This window comes from Erpetoichthys calabaricus, chromosome 13 (assembly GCF_900747795.2).
Source record: "Erpetoichthys calabaricus chromosome 13, fErpCal1.3, whole genome shotgun sequence".
Taxonomy (NCBI): Eukaryota; Metazoa; Chordata; class Cladistia; order Polypteriformes; family Polypteridae; genus Erpetoichthys; species Erpetoichthys calabaricus.
Window position 1 is genome coordinate 98967227 of NC_041406.2, and position 17215 is coordinate 98984441.

At 34.8% G+C, this 17215-nt stretch overlaps 1 protein-coding gene across 5 annotated transcripts in view; it reads left to right on the top strand.

The window, feature by feature from the left end:
• LOC114663785 (intermembrane lipid transfer protein VPS13B-like) overlaps positions 1-17215 on the top strand; it is a 908960-nt gene that overhangs the window by 210758 nt on the left and 680987 nt on the right. For all 5 annotated transcript variants that reach the window (XM_051935849.1, XM_051935847.1, XM_051935848.1 and 2 more), the window contains exons 12-15: positions 2955-3042; positions 13464-13658; positions 15661-15830; positions 16138-16332. In XM_051935849.1, the coding sequence (XP_051791809.1) occupies positions 2955-3042; positions 13464-13658; positions 15661-15830; positions 16138-16332 (648 nt within the window). The remainder of the gene's footprint in view (positions 1-2954; positions 3043-13463; positions 13659-15660; positions 15831-16137; positions 16333-17215) is intronic.

The following is a 17215-nucleotide window of genomic DNA, read 5'->3' on the forward strand; positions in this document are numbered from 1 at the left end:
CATACAAAAAGTAGCTCAAAGTGCTTTACATAATGAAGAAAAGAAAAATAACAGACAAAATACAAAATTAAAATAAGACAACATTAGTTAACATAGAAAAGGAGTAAGGTCCGATGGCCAGGGTGGACAGAAAAAACAAAAAAAAAAACTCCAGAAGGCTGGAGAAAAAAAATAAAATTTGTAGGGGTTCCAGGCCACGAGACCACCCAGTCCCCTCTGGGCAATCTACCTAACATAAATGAAATAGTTCTCTTTGTAGGTAGACATAAAAAGCAAGGATACTGAATACATAAATGGAATCACAATAGAAAACTGCAGTTTACTGTTGTACATGTGCTGTCCCTTGCAAAATGTGTAAATGACATTACCTTTATGTTTTGTGCCTTGTGATGACATGCTGCAATTATCTTGTGCTCTAGCGTTTCTGGTGGCATTTAAGAAGTAAATATAAGGTGTAGCCTATGTGAGAGGACCTCCTAGGTGGATTACACTAGTTGGATGGTGGAGCTGAACTGCTGCCATGAGTCCCCTGGAGCAGCTATGCAGCTGGAGTAGTCGAGAGATATTTTGAACAGTGAGTCGGTCCTCGAGGCAGGATCCTTGATGATGCATGTAAGGGAGTGAGGATCAATTGACCATAGTTTGAAAGGTGAATGGTGTGTAAATTCTACAGTCATCCTGAGTTCATGTGGATAAGGGTAAAAGTAAAGGTGAGGTGTGACTTTGTCCCAGTGCTTAAGTTGTGTTTATTTTTGTGTGTGAGATGTTTCCCATGGTTCTTTACAGCAAGGTTGTTGTATATAGGTGCTCTCAGGCTCTGTGAATAGCCTATTCTGTTATAATAATAATTTATTTATTGGCACCTTTCAAGGCACACAAGGACACCTTACAGAGCTCAGTAATAACAAAATTCACAATATAAAATTAATAGAATATTACAGTACAATAAAACCAGAATAAATACAATAATAAAATAAAATTTAAATTTATTAACTTAAATGTATATAAAATAGAATAAGCAAGCATAAATGATGTGTTTAAAGATGAGATATAAAGGTACAAAGAGAGTCAATTTTACAAATATCTTACGGGAGAGAGTTCCAGAGGCGAGGGGACGCTCGACTGAAAGCTGTAAACCCCATGGAAGTCAAGCGAGCAGGTGGTATAATAAAATTGATAGAGGAAGAAGACCAAATAATATGGGAAGGAATGGAGATGTGAAGAAGACCAGAAAGATAAGGAGGTGACCGATTATGGTAGGATCTTGTAAGTAATAAGCAGAATCTTTAAATCAATGCAATATTTTTACAGGGAGCCAGTGAAGCTGCTGAAGGACAGGAGTAATGTGTTCAATGGATGGGGTTCTGGTAATAATACGAGCTACAGCATTCTGAACCAATTGAAGCTTTGTAAAGGAGTTTGTGAGGTAGACCAGGAAACATAATAATAATAATAATACATTTTATTTATATAGCGCCTTTCCCATGCTCAAGGCACATAGAATTACAATAATCAATATGAGATGTAACCAGTGCATGAACAAGAATAGCAGTGCTGGTTGCTGAAAGAGATGGGTATAAAATGGTTGATATTACGTAGATGGAAATATGGAGACTGAGTAATGTCATTAATATGCACCTCAAATTTTAAGGTACTATCAAGAATAACATCTAAGATCTTAACCTGGGAAAAAGAAGAGATTAGAGAATTATCAATAGTCAAGTATGGTTAACAGCCCAGAGTCAGCTCCCATCAGTCGATCATTAGTGATTTTGACCAGGACTGTTTCTGTACTGTGAACTGTTTTTTTTTTTTTTCCCAAGTGTTTTTGAAAGGAAAGATAAATTACAGATTGAACGATAGTTTTTTAAGTTGTAGGGATCCACACCACATTTGTTTGGAAGGTTTTGGATTTTTTAATAATACCAAGTATTTCCTCCACATTTGGGAGATTTAAACTTTTTAAACTAGTAAGAAAAGAAGTGGGATCATAGAATGTTCCTTGTACAAAATTTTCAGAAGAGGTCAACTTCTTGTGTATATTTCCAATCTTCATATTAAAAAAGGTCATAAAAGAGTTACATTGATGAGTGCAGTAGAATTGAAGTGGAAGATTGCCATAGTTTTTGTTTACAGTTGAAAATAAAGCCCTAGTATTCCCTTCAGCAGACCCAATTAGTGTTATGTAATATGAAGTTTTTGCTGCTGAGAAAGCATCCTTATAGTCATGCATATGTTCATTATTCATATTGTTATGGACAACAAAGTCTGTCTTTTTATAAAGGCTTATAAAGTTTTGAAGAAAAACAATAAATATGTCCTTTTGTCTGACAGGTGTCCAAATCAAGATTCATTTCTTTTCTAAATTTAGCCATAGTGTGAACTGCTGTCCACCCTCTTCATAGGCCTGTGATTTTGAGCTTTGGGAGTTTGGGCAGCTAAAGGATAAATTCCATAAATTAAACTGATTTCATGCAGCTAGTAAAATAATATTAAAGTGACTATTGATGATTCTTTAGTCATATTTAATTTGGATATTATGTTTGAGTATAATAACCTGACTGTGTAGTAAACAAGAAGTATTTAAAGTAAATTATTATTTAGTTGCATCACCTATTATGTTGTTGAATTATATTTAATTGCAGCAGAAATCTATGAAGGAAACATTTTGGAAAGTATTACTGATTAACTACTTATCTATGATGGAACAATTGGGATGTTATACAACCTTGTGGTAGCCTCTGTGTTTGTTTTGCAATTGAAATGGTATTATCTATCTCGAAAGGGATTGCCTATGATAACCCTTCTCTTTTTAATTGATAAGCTTTTCTTAAACTGGGTGTAGGGGTCGCAAATGCAAATACATGTCGTTCACTAATGCGCTGTATGTCTTGTATCCCTTGAAGTCTGTCTGCAAAGGACATAAGTTCTGTTTGCTTTTTCTTTGTTCTTAGGAAACTTACACAGAGATAGCAGGTATGCAGCGTTTTGGAGCTTTCTACATGGATTACCTGTACACAATGGAAAATAGCAGTGGCAAAGGTATTGTTTTATTTTCTTTTATGTTTGCCCTCCCTTGAATAACAGAAACAAAGACTTATTTACAACCACCTGGTCCTTGACCTTCTGTCCTTTTTTTACCCCACATTTACCCCTGAGCTACCTGTCAAGATTTATTTAATCTGTTCTGACACATATTTGACTTTCTTTTTTCAACATGTTGATTTTCTTGTCTGCATTTTTACCTCTAAATGGTTCATAGTACCTTATATGCTGTGCTAAAACCTGTAATGGATTTATTTCATTAATGGTGCACTTTTACCTCTGGAGACTTTTTTTTTTGTAAATTTTGGGGAGTAGGAGCGAGGTGAATCATTAAATTGTCTTGGATTTTTATTGATATTCTGATTATTAAGCATTTATTTTTTAAGACCATGTTGTTTGGTGTATGATGACAACAATAATTATTTTGTAGCAATGCATAAAACACTCCCATGAAAATATGCAAAACTTTAATTTTTCAGGGAAAAAATTAAATAGATCTGTGGGGCACGGTGGCACAGTATTTAACACTGTGTGACAGTTTAAGGTCTCCGTGACCCCTTGAACCCTCAGACCAGACACCAGATAAAAGTCCAAATATTGAAATTATTATAATAATAATGTGCACAAAGCACCCTCCACTCCACAATACTCATAAATTACCAATAATCAATTAATACAATCCTCCACACTCCTAGATGCGTTGCCACCCTTCCACCCAGCTCAGCTCAACGTCTGGGCTTTCCCATGGTCCTTTTATATTCCCCGACCCGGAAGTGTTCCTGTTCACAATCCACAAGTTCTCATTACTTCCGGGTCAGGGTAAAAGTCTGTTTCTTCAACCCGGAAGCACGTTGTTTGTTCTTGTCATGTGATCATGACGCACTTCCGAGTTATAGGACACGTAAGAGTCTGACAGCCTCCCTACAGCGACTCCCGGTGGTCCCCAAGGTATCCAGCAGGGCTGTGTATACAAACTACAAGGTCCATAAGGCCCTGCTGGAATTCGGGGAACCTCCATGCTGTTGGGAGGTCTCCACCTGGCGGCTTGGAGGTGTGGGCCGAAATATTTAGCCGGCCATCCATCACAACTGTTGTGTCTTAGCTATACAATCCTTGGTTTAAATTCTGATGAGCTCAGTGTCTGTGTAAAACTTCTACGTTTTCTCTGTGTCTGCATTTTTTCCCCCTGGTACTCAATTTTTACTCCCACATTCCAAAATGTACATGTTTAGTTATTCAGCACTCTAAAAACTGACCCAACGTGTAGATGTCTGCGTGGTTTGATTCCTGCTTTAAGTCTAATGTTGTCGTGGTTTTCTCCATCTTCACAAGCCCAAACAAGTGTAAAAATGGGTGAGTGACAATGAACAAACCTTTTAATTCAGTAGCAGTATTGTGTCTTTTAGCAGCCGTAACAGCAGGTAGATTATTTGGATAGCTACCAGTAAGTCCCTCTTATCTACTTTAAAAAATTTTTTCCCTTAGTCTTATTTTCAGAACCCCTTCACCTCTCTTGGGTTCATTCTCTTGCTTGAACAGCCCACTTTAAATCATGGCATTTCATTGGCATTGAGGTGTATCCTTAGTCCTAGCTATAAATGTTCTCCTGCCTACCTTCCTTTTAATGTCACTTGTTTTTTTATTTGCTTTACAATTGCTGAGGATTGAAATTGTACATCTGCTGCAGCAGTAGAGATCAATATATTTCCTTTGGCAGTCCTATGTGAGTTTTTACGTACTTTCTCGAATAATTTAAATGGGCATATACATCTTGGCAGAGTCATCATCAACTTTAATTTCCTTAATTTATAGACTGTCCTATACCGATGGATTTCAAGACATTTTGCTGTAATTTTATAACTTTCATTAGATTGATGAGCATGTACAAAAACTCTTCATGAAGCAGTCTGAATAAAATGATCTAGAACACTAACATGTATGGATAACATCAAACTGACTAGAAATCTTAAAGTATATGAAGTAGTGGGGCTCAAACTTTGTCATATTTATTGGCTTTTTGATTGGATAACTTGGTGTCCAGTTATTTTAACACATTCTTATGCAGGTTTTGGTTGCAGGCACTAGTTTATAGATATGTGGACTATTTTTGTGGAACATTTAAAGAACTACAAAAGAGTTTACCAATCTCTATCAGCTCTGTGTTGCATTTGCATAGCTTGCATTCTGAAACTGATATGTTGACCTTTCAAAATCTGTAATCAGAAGAATTTTTGGGCCTTCCTTTAAATTAGAACCACTGTAGAAATGTAGAATAAATACAGTACTGTGCAATAGTTTTAGGCAGGTGTCAAAGAATGCTTTCAGAAATATAAATAATGATTATTGTTATCAATTTACAAAATGCAAAGTGAGCGAACAAAAGAAAAATCTAAATCAAATCAATATTTGGTGTTACTACCTTTTGCCCTCAAACCAGCATCAATTCTTATAGGTACACTTGCACAAAGTCAGGGATTTTGTAGGATTATAGTCAGGCGTATGATCAACCAATTATACCAAACAGGTGCTAATGATCATCAATGTCACACGTAGGTTGAAACACAGTCATTAACTGAAACAGAAACAGCTGTGTAGGAGGCTTAAAACTGGGTAAGGAACAGCCAAACTTTGCTACCAAGGTGAGGTTGTGGAAGACAGTTTCATGTCACGGCAAGATTGAGCACAGCAACAAGACACAAGGTAGTTATACTGCATCAGCAAGGTCTCTCCCAGACAAAGATTTCAATGCAGACTGGGGTTTCAAGATGTGCTGTTCAAGCTCTTTTGAAGAAGCACAAAGAAACGGGCAACGTTGAGGATCGTAGACCCAGTGATCGGCCATGGAAACTTAGTGCAGCAGATGAAAGACACATCAAGCTTATTACCCTTCGAAATCAGATGTCGTCCAGCAGTGCTATCAGCTCAGAACTGGCAGAAACCAGTGGGACCCAGGTACACCCATCTACTGTCTGGAGAAGTCTGGCCAGAAGTGGTCTTCATGGAAGAGTTGCAGCCAAAAAGCCATACCTCCGATGTGGAAACAAGGCCAAGCGACTCAAGTATGCACGAAAACATAGCAACTGGGGTGCAGAAAAATGGCAGCAGGTGCTCTGGACTGATGAGTCAAAATTTGAAATATTTGGCTGTAGCAGATGACAGTTTGTTCATCGAAGGGCTGGAAAGCGGTACAATAATGAGTGTCTGCAGGCAACAGTGAAGCATGGTGGAAGTTCCGTTTGGGGCTGCATTTCTGCAAATGGAGTTGGAGATTTGGTCAGGATTAATGGTGTTCTCAATGCTGATAAATACAGGCTGATACTTATCCATCATGCAGTACCATCAGGGAGGCGTATGATTGGCCCCAAATTTATTCTGCAGCAGGACAACGACCCCAGACATACAGCCACGTAAAGAAGAACAAGAAGTCCTGGAAGTGATGGTATGGCCCCCACAGAGCCCTGATCTCAACATCATCGAGTGTGTCTGGGATTACATGAAGAGACAGAAGGATGCAAGGAGGCCTACATCCACAGAAGATCTCCAAGATGTTTGGAACAACCTACCAGCCGAGTTCCTTCAAAAACTGTGTGCAAGTGTACCTAGAAGAATTGATGCTGTTTTGAAGGCAAAGGGTGGTCACACCAAATATTGATTTGATTTAGATTTCTCTTTTGTTCATTCACTGCATTTTGTTGATTGATGAAAATAAATGATTAGCACTTACATTTTTGAAAGCATTCTTTGTTTACAGCATTTTTTCACACCTGCCTAAAACTTTTGCACAGTACTGTATGTATATATATATGTATATATATATATATGTGTATGTGTGTGTGTGTGTGTGTGTGTGTGTGTGTGTATATATATATATATATATATATATATATATATATATATATATATATATATATATATATATATATATATAAGAATAACAAAGGTTTTGAGTAAGATAAAACTAAGATGCAATCAAGGCTGAACTTGGTCAACAGTTACAAGAAGTTAGTACCGTTCCAAAACAAGCCAAGTAATCAAGCTTTAGAGGATAGCAGTGATGAACTTATTCAAAGGATACATACTATTGCTACAGCTTGTACAACACTTTTAAGTCATCAATCTGTATTTACCGTAGTTGTTTTATTACTTCAATGAATACTAGTCCAGCAGAGCTGTTTTTTGGCAACTTTTGATTGAGCAAGAAACAATTTTCAGTTAGTTAATTTGCTGTATTTATGGCACATTTCTGGCAAAGAGGTCATATTCCCACACCGTGCTGGTATTAATTTGTACAAATAATTTGGGTTTATTCATATACATTACCTGCACACCTTGCAATAACTAAATGACCAGAGAAAGGGTTTCCATATTCAATGCTACCCTATCCAAGTGAATTATATATAAAGTTATGGTAAGTACTAAACTGTGATTATCTAGAGCTATTTTTAATTATTTTATATTGCTATAATAGACTGTCTGCAGTCTCATACTGTTGCTTGCGTAATGTAGAGGGAAGGGAATGAACATCAGTAGAAAGTCTTTTTCCATTTTTACACTGCCAGAAACAGTACCATTGGATGTCATTGCTTGATGTTCAAGGTATTATTGTACCCTGCAAGTTGCTTGTGGATCTGATCTTAGCAAAATAAAGAGATGGACTGTCTAAGCCACATATAATTTGAAAGTGTTTTTGTTTTGCTTGCCAAAATTTTTTATATGGATGGTTACCACCGTAAAATCTTAATATAGTCTTCAGTATCTTAAGCCCTTGTTTATGTTGTTTTCTTCACGCTGGTTTTTCATTGCTTTCATTTGTTCTGTACTTTCTTTTAAGCCTTTCTTGTTTCTTGCTGAATGTGTTATTAGTGCAGCCAAAAATACTTTCAAGTTTGTGCCCTGGTGAGGAGCTAGATGTTTTTTTTTTTCACTACAAGCTAGAAAGGTCATGCAAATAGAAGTATAACTGATAATAGCTTCCTGTGAGAATGTTTGGCTTTTAAGATAGACATCTTCTGCCAATAGCTATATCTTTTGTTAGCAGTAATGATATCTGTTCTGTTTTATTTTTCAGCATCAGTAGATTGCAAGGATGTCTTCATTTAACTGATTTGGCAGTATTTAATGGTAATTTTTGCAAGGCAGAGTAGAGTTTGGCTTCATTTTGGTAAGATGTCCTTATTGAAACTAAAAAATAGTTTTGCAAATCATACAAAACTGCACTTCATCCTTTAAACATTCCTTTTCTTCTTGCTTGTTTTAACAGGGAGATCCCTATCACATCATGATTAAATCTAAATTAAAGCTAAACTTTCTTGGAGATTTTGTCTGTCTCAGCTGTCAGGTTAATTTCTAGATATCATTCCTATTTAATCTCTGCCACAGTGCTTATCCAAAATTTTTGAGAAAATGCCTTCTAGTCAGTATTAACCTTTATGAGTAAGACTATCAAATAACATGAAAACAAATTAGATGATGTTGCCACAGGACTAAATAAACATAAGGTAAACCTAATTTAAAGTAAGAAACAGATTTTTTTCTTTACTTGTAAAATACTAGCATTCATATTATCTGAAATATTTTTTACTTTTAATTTTTTAGTAGAATCTTAAATGTTACTTATGCGTACTGAAAATAGAACAACTGCACTGTATTTTCTCATTGCAGAAAATGAATAAATGGAATCTAGATTGAAAGGACTGGCATTTTCCTATTAAACTGTTAAGGCTTAATTACTTTGGAATTTTTTTTTTCCTTTTTTATTAGAATTTACTGTAACTAAAATCCATAATGCTAATTTTTATCATGTATCTGCTTAATTATGAGTAAAATATGCTAAATATTTCAAAATACTGTAATACTTATAAATAAAAAATGTGAGCTTTGCAACAATGTTCTTTGCTGATAGATAGCATTTTAAACTGCCTACACAAGTAAATAATCTGCAGAAATTGGTAAATTTGCATTAGACCGGATTCTTCAATATGGATTAGGATGCTTTATTTCTCTTAGTTTGTAAGACCTATATGTTTTGTATTTAAAAGTTATACTAAAAAGAAAAATTAGTACTTTATGTATTTCTAGAATCAAACCAAATGCCATAGACTTTATCCAAATATCCATCACAGGAATGAAAAATGAAATAAATCAAAATCAGTTCTTGTCAGTTGTACACAAGCAGAGGGAAGACGAGACATTTACTACTTGCTTTGCTTTTCCATACCAGTATTATTTCTTAAGTGACGTTACCTTAACTCACCCTCAAACAGATGATTTTTTTTTTTATTTAGTAGTGCGTTTTGTCGTTTTTTAATGTCTTAAATTAATATTAATTACTTTTTTATTAAATATGTTTAAAACTTACAGTATTTCCTTTTTTTCCATTGTACTAAATTAAGTATCATTTATGGGTCACTGGCAGCATTAGAAATGTTAAACGTATTGTAATGTAATGGCACTGGTTGGAACAAGTCACTATTTTGCAAGTAACAAGTAAGTTTCAAGTTTTTACATCCAAGTCCCAATTCAAATCCCAAGTCAGAATATGTAGGTCTCGGAGTCAAGTCTTAAACCAGTCATAATGTGTTTTTCACCAAAATTAATGCAGCGATCACAAATGGTTTTTAAAGATTTATTACATTTATAAACTATCTACTCAAAGTTAATACAAGGATCCACAGAAAAGAAATAAATATAGTGCAAATGCACATCTATGTATATCTATAAATACAACTTCTGTCTGTATGTATGTATGTATGTATGTATGTCTGTTCTCTGAGAAAACTACTTAATGAATTTAGATTAGGTTTTTTTTCTGTAATTTGCTTGAACATTGCAGCTGATTTTGCGACTTCTCTAATTGCGCTAAAGATCATAGTTTGCTTGCGGTACCGATTTATTTGCACAAATCCGAGAGGGAGGCTGTGGGTCAGGGGGATGGGGGACAGGGCCCTCCTCACTCATGTGCCAACTTCCGTTGGATTTGCTCTACCTCTCGCCACGTGTTGGAATGTACCTTGCCTCTGCTTAGCTAGCAATACCTGTTTGTTCAACAGACATTATCACCTACAGATTGTTAAGGAGTAACATTTGACGTTTTTGAGAGAAAGAGACATCAGAGGTATGTGTTTTAGAGGGTAGCTGCTGATTGACAGAGATATTACGAACACGTGCTTTTCTCCCCATGTCGGGGAAGCTCTCCCGTCAGAGCTGAACACAATCAGATACAGTGCCAACGTTTGACGTTAGAACGTACCTATTGTACCTTCTGCTTGGCCAGAATTACATTTAAAAAAAAATGTTTATTTAATTTTAAAATTTGTCCTGTTTCACTACTGTGTGGGCGGAGGCGCAGGTGATAGCTAGTGTAATATTAAACAATTCTCAATGTGCCACTGAATGTGAGAATACAAGTAGGACAAAAAAAATTAGCAGACCTGTCGATTTCCCATGAAAATAAATATATTTTTATCAAAAAGTATAAAAATAATATGACCCCTACCCAGCAGAAACCCAGCCATTTTTTAATTCTCAAACAAAAAAAAAATGGACAAAAAATATAATAGTGTATGTCTTTTAATTATGACACAGATAACACAAGTTATGTGTGGTGGTAATAGAGACTCATCCATCCTTCCATGTCCTCAACATTTATCCAGGGCAAAGGTTGCAAGGCAGCTGAAGTTTATCTCACCAATCATAGAGTCCAAGGCTGAAACAACACCTGAACACGGTGCCATTCCATCGCAGGGTGAACACAAACACACAGGCCAATTTCAGCAATGCCAAATCATATATCCTGCATGTCCATTCACTGTGAAAGGAAACCCACACAGGCTTGAAGAAATCATTCAATCTTCACCCAGGGAGCACTGGGGATTTGAGCCATTGTCTCCATTCTGTGAAGCAACAGCACTACTACTGTCACTGTGCCGCACAAATGTAGAGATAATGATTGAACACAAAGGAAAATATAGTAAGTAGGAGTAATAAATCATACAACGGACGTATCAAAACAAAATGAGTGAAAGTAACACAATGGAAACTACTATAAGTAGGAATAATAAGTCATAAAACAGTTGTATCATAAAAAATTGTAAAGAGTAATAATTAAATAAAGTAATGCAATAAAAACATTAAAATATATATTAATTATTGGAGACAATACATCTACTGTATAGCAAATGTCAAGAAATAACAAAGATGATATATTTCCAAGAAATAGCTTCTATTGGAAAATTTAAGGACCATACATGTCAATATAATTGACAATTATGTAAATAAATATGTACATAATTAATATGTTTATTTTATGTGTGTATGTATGTATGTATATAGTAAGAAGTTTGCAAATTCCCAATAGATACTGGTGGTGTAACAAATTCAAAAATGATCAACTTCAGACAAGTACATTGAGGGTTTGAGGGCTCATGATGAGTCCTCTCTATATGTATTAAAATTACTTGTATTGTCCTTCAGTTTTTCTATTATATATGTTTCCCTTTGCATTTACAATTGCATTGTATACTGATTAATATATAGAAATATCTTATGTGTAATTATTATAATATAAATGTATAATTATCAAAGTCTGTCTCCATATATATATACCGATATATACTAATTTGATTACTAATTTCTATTATATGATTTTTTTGTTTGATTACTTTTATTTAATTATTTCTCTTTTCATTTTAATATGCTATAAGTGTGAGTTATTTATTATTTCCATTTATTACTAACTAGACAAAAAGCTTGTTTCGACAACGTAAGATGAATTGGGCACGAGTTTGTGTCAGCAGTGTATGAAGAACAAATGATAAGTAACGAACAAGTTGTTTTGTAATGATTGTAGTCCGCTTTACTCATTACTGTACAGGCTTGTACTGTTAGTTGATGAGTTTTCCAGGCCTATAGTATAATATTGAATGATGAATGTTCCAGTACAATATGGAATAGTAATAAGTATAAGCACCACAAACCTGATATAGGTGTATTGAATGAATGCGTAATTGAATCAGAATGCGTAATTAGGCCTTGAGCTGTAGTCGAAATCGCCTTTCAGGCCTCTAGAGCTTTAATCGAAGTCGCCTTTCTCTTTGAATTTTTGCGGCCGTAAATCAGCCGCCTGCCGCGATGTTGGGGTTGGATGTCGGTCTCGTAAGGTTTTTCGGGCAGCTGCGCAGAAGGCGACTGCGCATTTGGCTTCGGACGGACATGAGTGAGTGAGGAGGCAGGCGAATTATGTATTAAGATGTAATTCCCTTTGCGGTATTTTCAAACATTATCTTTTCCCCATTACACATATAATTTGTGCTCTTTTTGATTTATGTTTTAGTTATTAGTATATTTGTGTTAAGTCAGTTAATATTTTTTGTTTTTATAAATAATCTTAATCTTGCACTTTAGCAGCAATCCACAATTTTAGCTCTTCTTAATTTCTGCTGGTTTTGGTGTAATATTGTAGGGCAGCATAGAGTTGATAATTTAACCAAGAAAAGCATGAACTTCAAGAGCAACAGTAAGTTAATGAATCATTTTATGTGTTTTTAGTAAAATTGAAAGTGTTTTCCTCACTGAGCACCAAGGGAAAAATTAAGAGGGTGATCATACTCTGTGCTTCCCATTGGTTTACTGGTGAATGTAGGAACAGTCGTGGAAACAAATTTCTTTTAGTAATTTTAATGTTTTTGGCTTTATTAAGGACAAATTAACTAGTGCTTAATCTGTCCCATGTTGTCTACTCACATCTTGGCACAAGAAAAATTGTGCACATACAGAAAAAGATATCGACTTGGGATGCTGGTTTATCCTACCTGACCTTTAGGGTTTTGACAATACTCAGACACACTCTTGACCGAATAGCTATTTCCTAACAGCCACACAGTCTTGTGCATGCAACAGATGCAAGTATAATACAATTTATTTCTAAAATGCATCAAATCAACAGCAGTCATTTATAAAGTTAAGCTGCTTGTCATTTTACAATTACTGACTTATGGTTTAGCTAAGTGTTACGTATCATTGCTTAGTGCACAAATGAGCTTGGGTTGGACGTCAGTTCTTTAGGAGTCACAAGGTGGAAGTCGAAGTCCAAATGAAAGGCATTGCTGTTCAAGTTCAAATTCTATTTGATTTTTTTGAGTCAAGTTCGAAGTTATCAAAATTTGTTACTCAAGTCTGACTCTTGAGTCTCCTTCTCTGTATAAAAGTAATAAAGTACTATGTTTAAATTTCTGAATGTTCTCCTGGTGTGTAACAACAAAATTAACAAATTCTTTATTTTAAAATATGGCAAATGATTTTTTTGGCATTTTCTTCAGATTCTATGAAGTTTTCTATGAATTTTAAACTTTTAAAATAAATGGTTATAAATGTATTTGAACATTGTATAAAATACTGCTTCTTCATTAAATGTATTTTAGGTCTTGGGGTCCAGCCGGAGTATTCTTTAATTAACAAAGATGATGATCAATCTGTTATCCAAGAGACGTCTGTCAAGCGACTTGTTGTTGGACTTATGGATCTCCGTCTTGATAGCAGTGCTGTCCACAGAATATTAAAAATGGTAGCCTGCGGTCTGGAACATGAATATGAACCATACAGTAGAGCAAAGTCAGGTTTGTGCTTTCCTTAAGCTTTTCTATTTGTTTTCACAAGCCCCTATTGCCAGTGTGTAATACCAAAATACCAAATGTTCATTCAAGGAATGGTCTTCTATTCTAGCACTTTTTGAAAAAGTGTCTTTGAAATTGAAAAGGCAAATACTTCAGGAAAAACCCATTCCATAGGCCTTTGCCTTTTCAATTTCAAAGACACATTTTCAAAAAGTGCTGGACTAGAAGACAATTCCTTGAATGATCATTTGGTATTTTTTGGTTAACCACACTGATGTCAAAAAAAGCACTTGAAAACTGGTACACCTCTTATGAGTTAAGTGTGAGTGAAACATTGATGTAAAAAAAAGATCAGTTCATTAAAGTACAGTGAAAGATCCAGTCAGCACAGTTGATTTCATGTATCAATTCGGTGTTTTTACCTATTAAGTGGAACAAATAAGGTATTGTATATTGTTCAGTATAAGTTTATATTGTTAATGAATGCAATAGATATGTATTACAATCTAAAGCTGTGTTTCTTTTGTTGAGAAGGGCCAACATACACAAGTGAAACACTTTATCGTGAAACAGACTAGCACAACACTTTTGAAATTACATTTGTTCCAGAAATGAGTAAAACTAATCGGTTGTCCAGTTGCCAAACTGTATATCCCATGTTTTGAATACTGGAAATTTGCTTCAGATCATTTGTGCGTATTTGGTATTTTTCTCTCTCTCTGGCCATGTTGTGAAAATGTAGCCATTTATTTAATCAAATAACGTATTTGTTTAGTTTTATTTGAATATTGTACACATGTTCTGAATTTAGGAAATACTTACGTTAGTCTATACTCAGAGGTACTCAAGAATAAGCATGCACCAGTAGAGCAAGGCTGAAAAAGAGTACCAGCATGTCCATTTAATGAACCATTATATAATCCCTTTATATGCAGATTATCTTTAATTGAGCCACTAAGCGTGGTAATTATGAATTGAAGTCATTATTCTGAATTATGAATTTAAAACTGCATTATGACTATTTAGTATTAAACAAAATCATTTACATAATGGATTGAATAAAGGTGTTCTTAACTATGGATGGCTCTCACATTTACGAAGGACATGATGTTAATGTAGTTAATGTAGAAAAGCTACCCCATTATTTGATAAAGGATCATGTGCAATGACGAGTGATTATAGAGTCATTATAAAATATATTGAGTTCTTTTCATGAATCCCACCAGCAGTTTGTGTTTTTTCACAGTTATTGTTAAATATTATGCTGTGTTGTACATTACCTCAATCTTTTGAGCTCCATTACTTTATTTTTACAGAATGCTATTTTAGTCTTACTAATCAAGTATCTAGGTTTATTGTATTGTCATTTGTAGTATGTTGTACTTTGATTTTGGATTTATGTTTAGCGTTATATGTAAAAACATGCTTCTTTTTACCAAACAGCCTGCAGAATTCTACATATTAACAAAATTTCACATTATATATATATACTATTTCATTTTAGATTAGCCTGTGCTTCATCCAGTGCAATGTATAATACTAAATACTGGCTTTTTCTTCACAACTCAGTGGTCAGTTATTTACAAAGAAAACATAATTATTGTAATGCCTTTGTCTCCAGTCTGTCAATTACAGCCTAGTTAGATTTTTATCTATTTTTTAAAATTCATTAAATTAAAATTCCTATTGTGTGCTAATTATAAAGAATTCATGAACATGACGATAATGTATGCTTTGAGTCTCTTATTAATAGCCATAATAATTAATCTTTTTGAAAATCATTAAAAACTCTCCTTACCTCAGTTCATATTACATAAAAATGAACAATTAATTTCTTTTTTTTCTAAATTTATCACATTTTTTGTTATATAGAAATTCAACTTGTCTGTAGAATTGTGTCTTTGAAATGAAGAGAAAAAAATACTTAAGAATGGTCACCTACAACCTATTGCTAGGTCAACTACTGTTTTTATTAACTGGTGGTGGTTGGCTGCTTTCTTTACAGATACTGTGGATGAAAACAGGATACTACCAAGTGTTGAAGATGTGGCTGCCCTGGAGGAGTTCATTCCATCTCGGCTTACTTCTGTCACAATTTTGAAAATGTCCATTACTATTCCAGTGGCCGAGTTCAACTTGCTTGATTGCCTCTTACCTGTAATTATGGGCGAGAAGGTAATATTAAACGTTAGAGAGCTGTCTGCATGTCTATGAGTACAATTAGTTCAAAATCAGGAGTTCTTAACATTGTCCTTAAAAGGTAAGTTGATCATACTATCAGCAAGTAATTACATGTCACATACCACAGCAGGTAAAGGTAGTTTGTGCAGTGATTTTAAATAATAAAGTTTTTATAATTCTTAATCATGCATATTTTATTATACCTGGCTTTAGTATTACAACACAATTCCATTGTAAATTTTTATCTAATGAGATTGATAGTATGTGAAATATTTATTTATTTATTTTTGCCTCATTCCAGAAATCTTCACCTCCTGTTAATGCTTCTCCTTTCCAACCCTTACGACCTTTGCCTGCCCTGCAAATACAGGTTGACAAGGTCAACGTGGAGCATTCAGTGCCAATGTATGGAGACGATCTTGTCAGTACTGTCAGCAGCCTTAGCCAGCCATCTGACAATCTTCTTCATCACTGTTATGCACACTGTTACCTTAAGGTAATATGTGTTCTTGTATGTTAGATGCTTAACTTAAAGTGCTAATGCTAGTAATATTAGTTTGTCATCAACTTTTGATTTAATGGGTAATTGAGTACAAATGTATATGTATAAGGTAATGTGGACCAATCCTCTCTCCAGTAACTGATAACTCGGATAAAACAGATGGCCGCTGCCATTTTGGATTAAAAACTCACTTGTAATGATACTACAATGCACTTTCATTTCCTGCTTATTGTAATATTCAAGCTGAAGACTTAATGAACTACAGAAATGTATAAACATAAAAACCCTAAGTGAAAGAAATAGTTTAGCATCTGTATATGGTCAACAATAATGTTAAGATTAAAAGTATAGTATTTACATGTGTATCTCAATAGTCATTGCAATAATTTTATGAGTTACTAGGGGGCCGTGGCCCAGCCCCGCTGGCGCCATGCGCCGTTGTAAATTGGGGGGCTGAACGCACCTCAAGGAGAAGCGGTCGCTCCTCTGAAACCCCTCTTAAACAGTGATACGATGGGAAACAAATAAGTTTTTAAAAAATTTTTTATTATATAACCTCTGCTGTGCCGCGTGATCTGCATCTTGTGTGGCGCTTCAAATATTTAAAATCCTGTATAGCAGCTGTCCTTTTGTCTCACTGCCTTGTCTCTCTTCTCCCCCAGACATTCTCAAACACTATTCGATCACTTTTCACTGTTCCGTTATTTCACCGAGTAATAGTTTGTTTGTGCTAATGCAACCTTTTCTATCATTTTTTTGAGCATGAAAACATGAAAAACGTTTCTGTTTTAACGATGTGTTTACATAGATTGTTGTAGACATGGAACACGCATGAAATTATTTACTCTATACAATTCTAGGTAGCTCACTCCCAGAT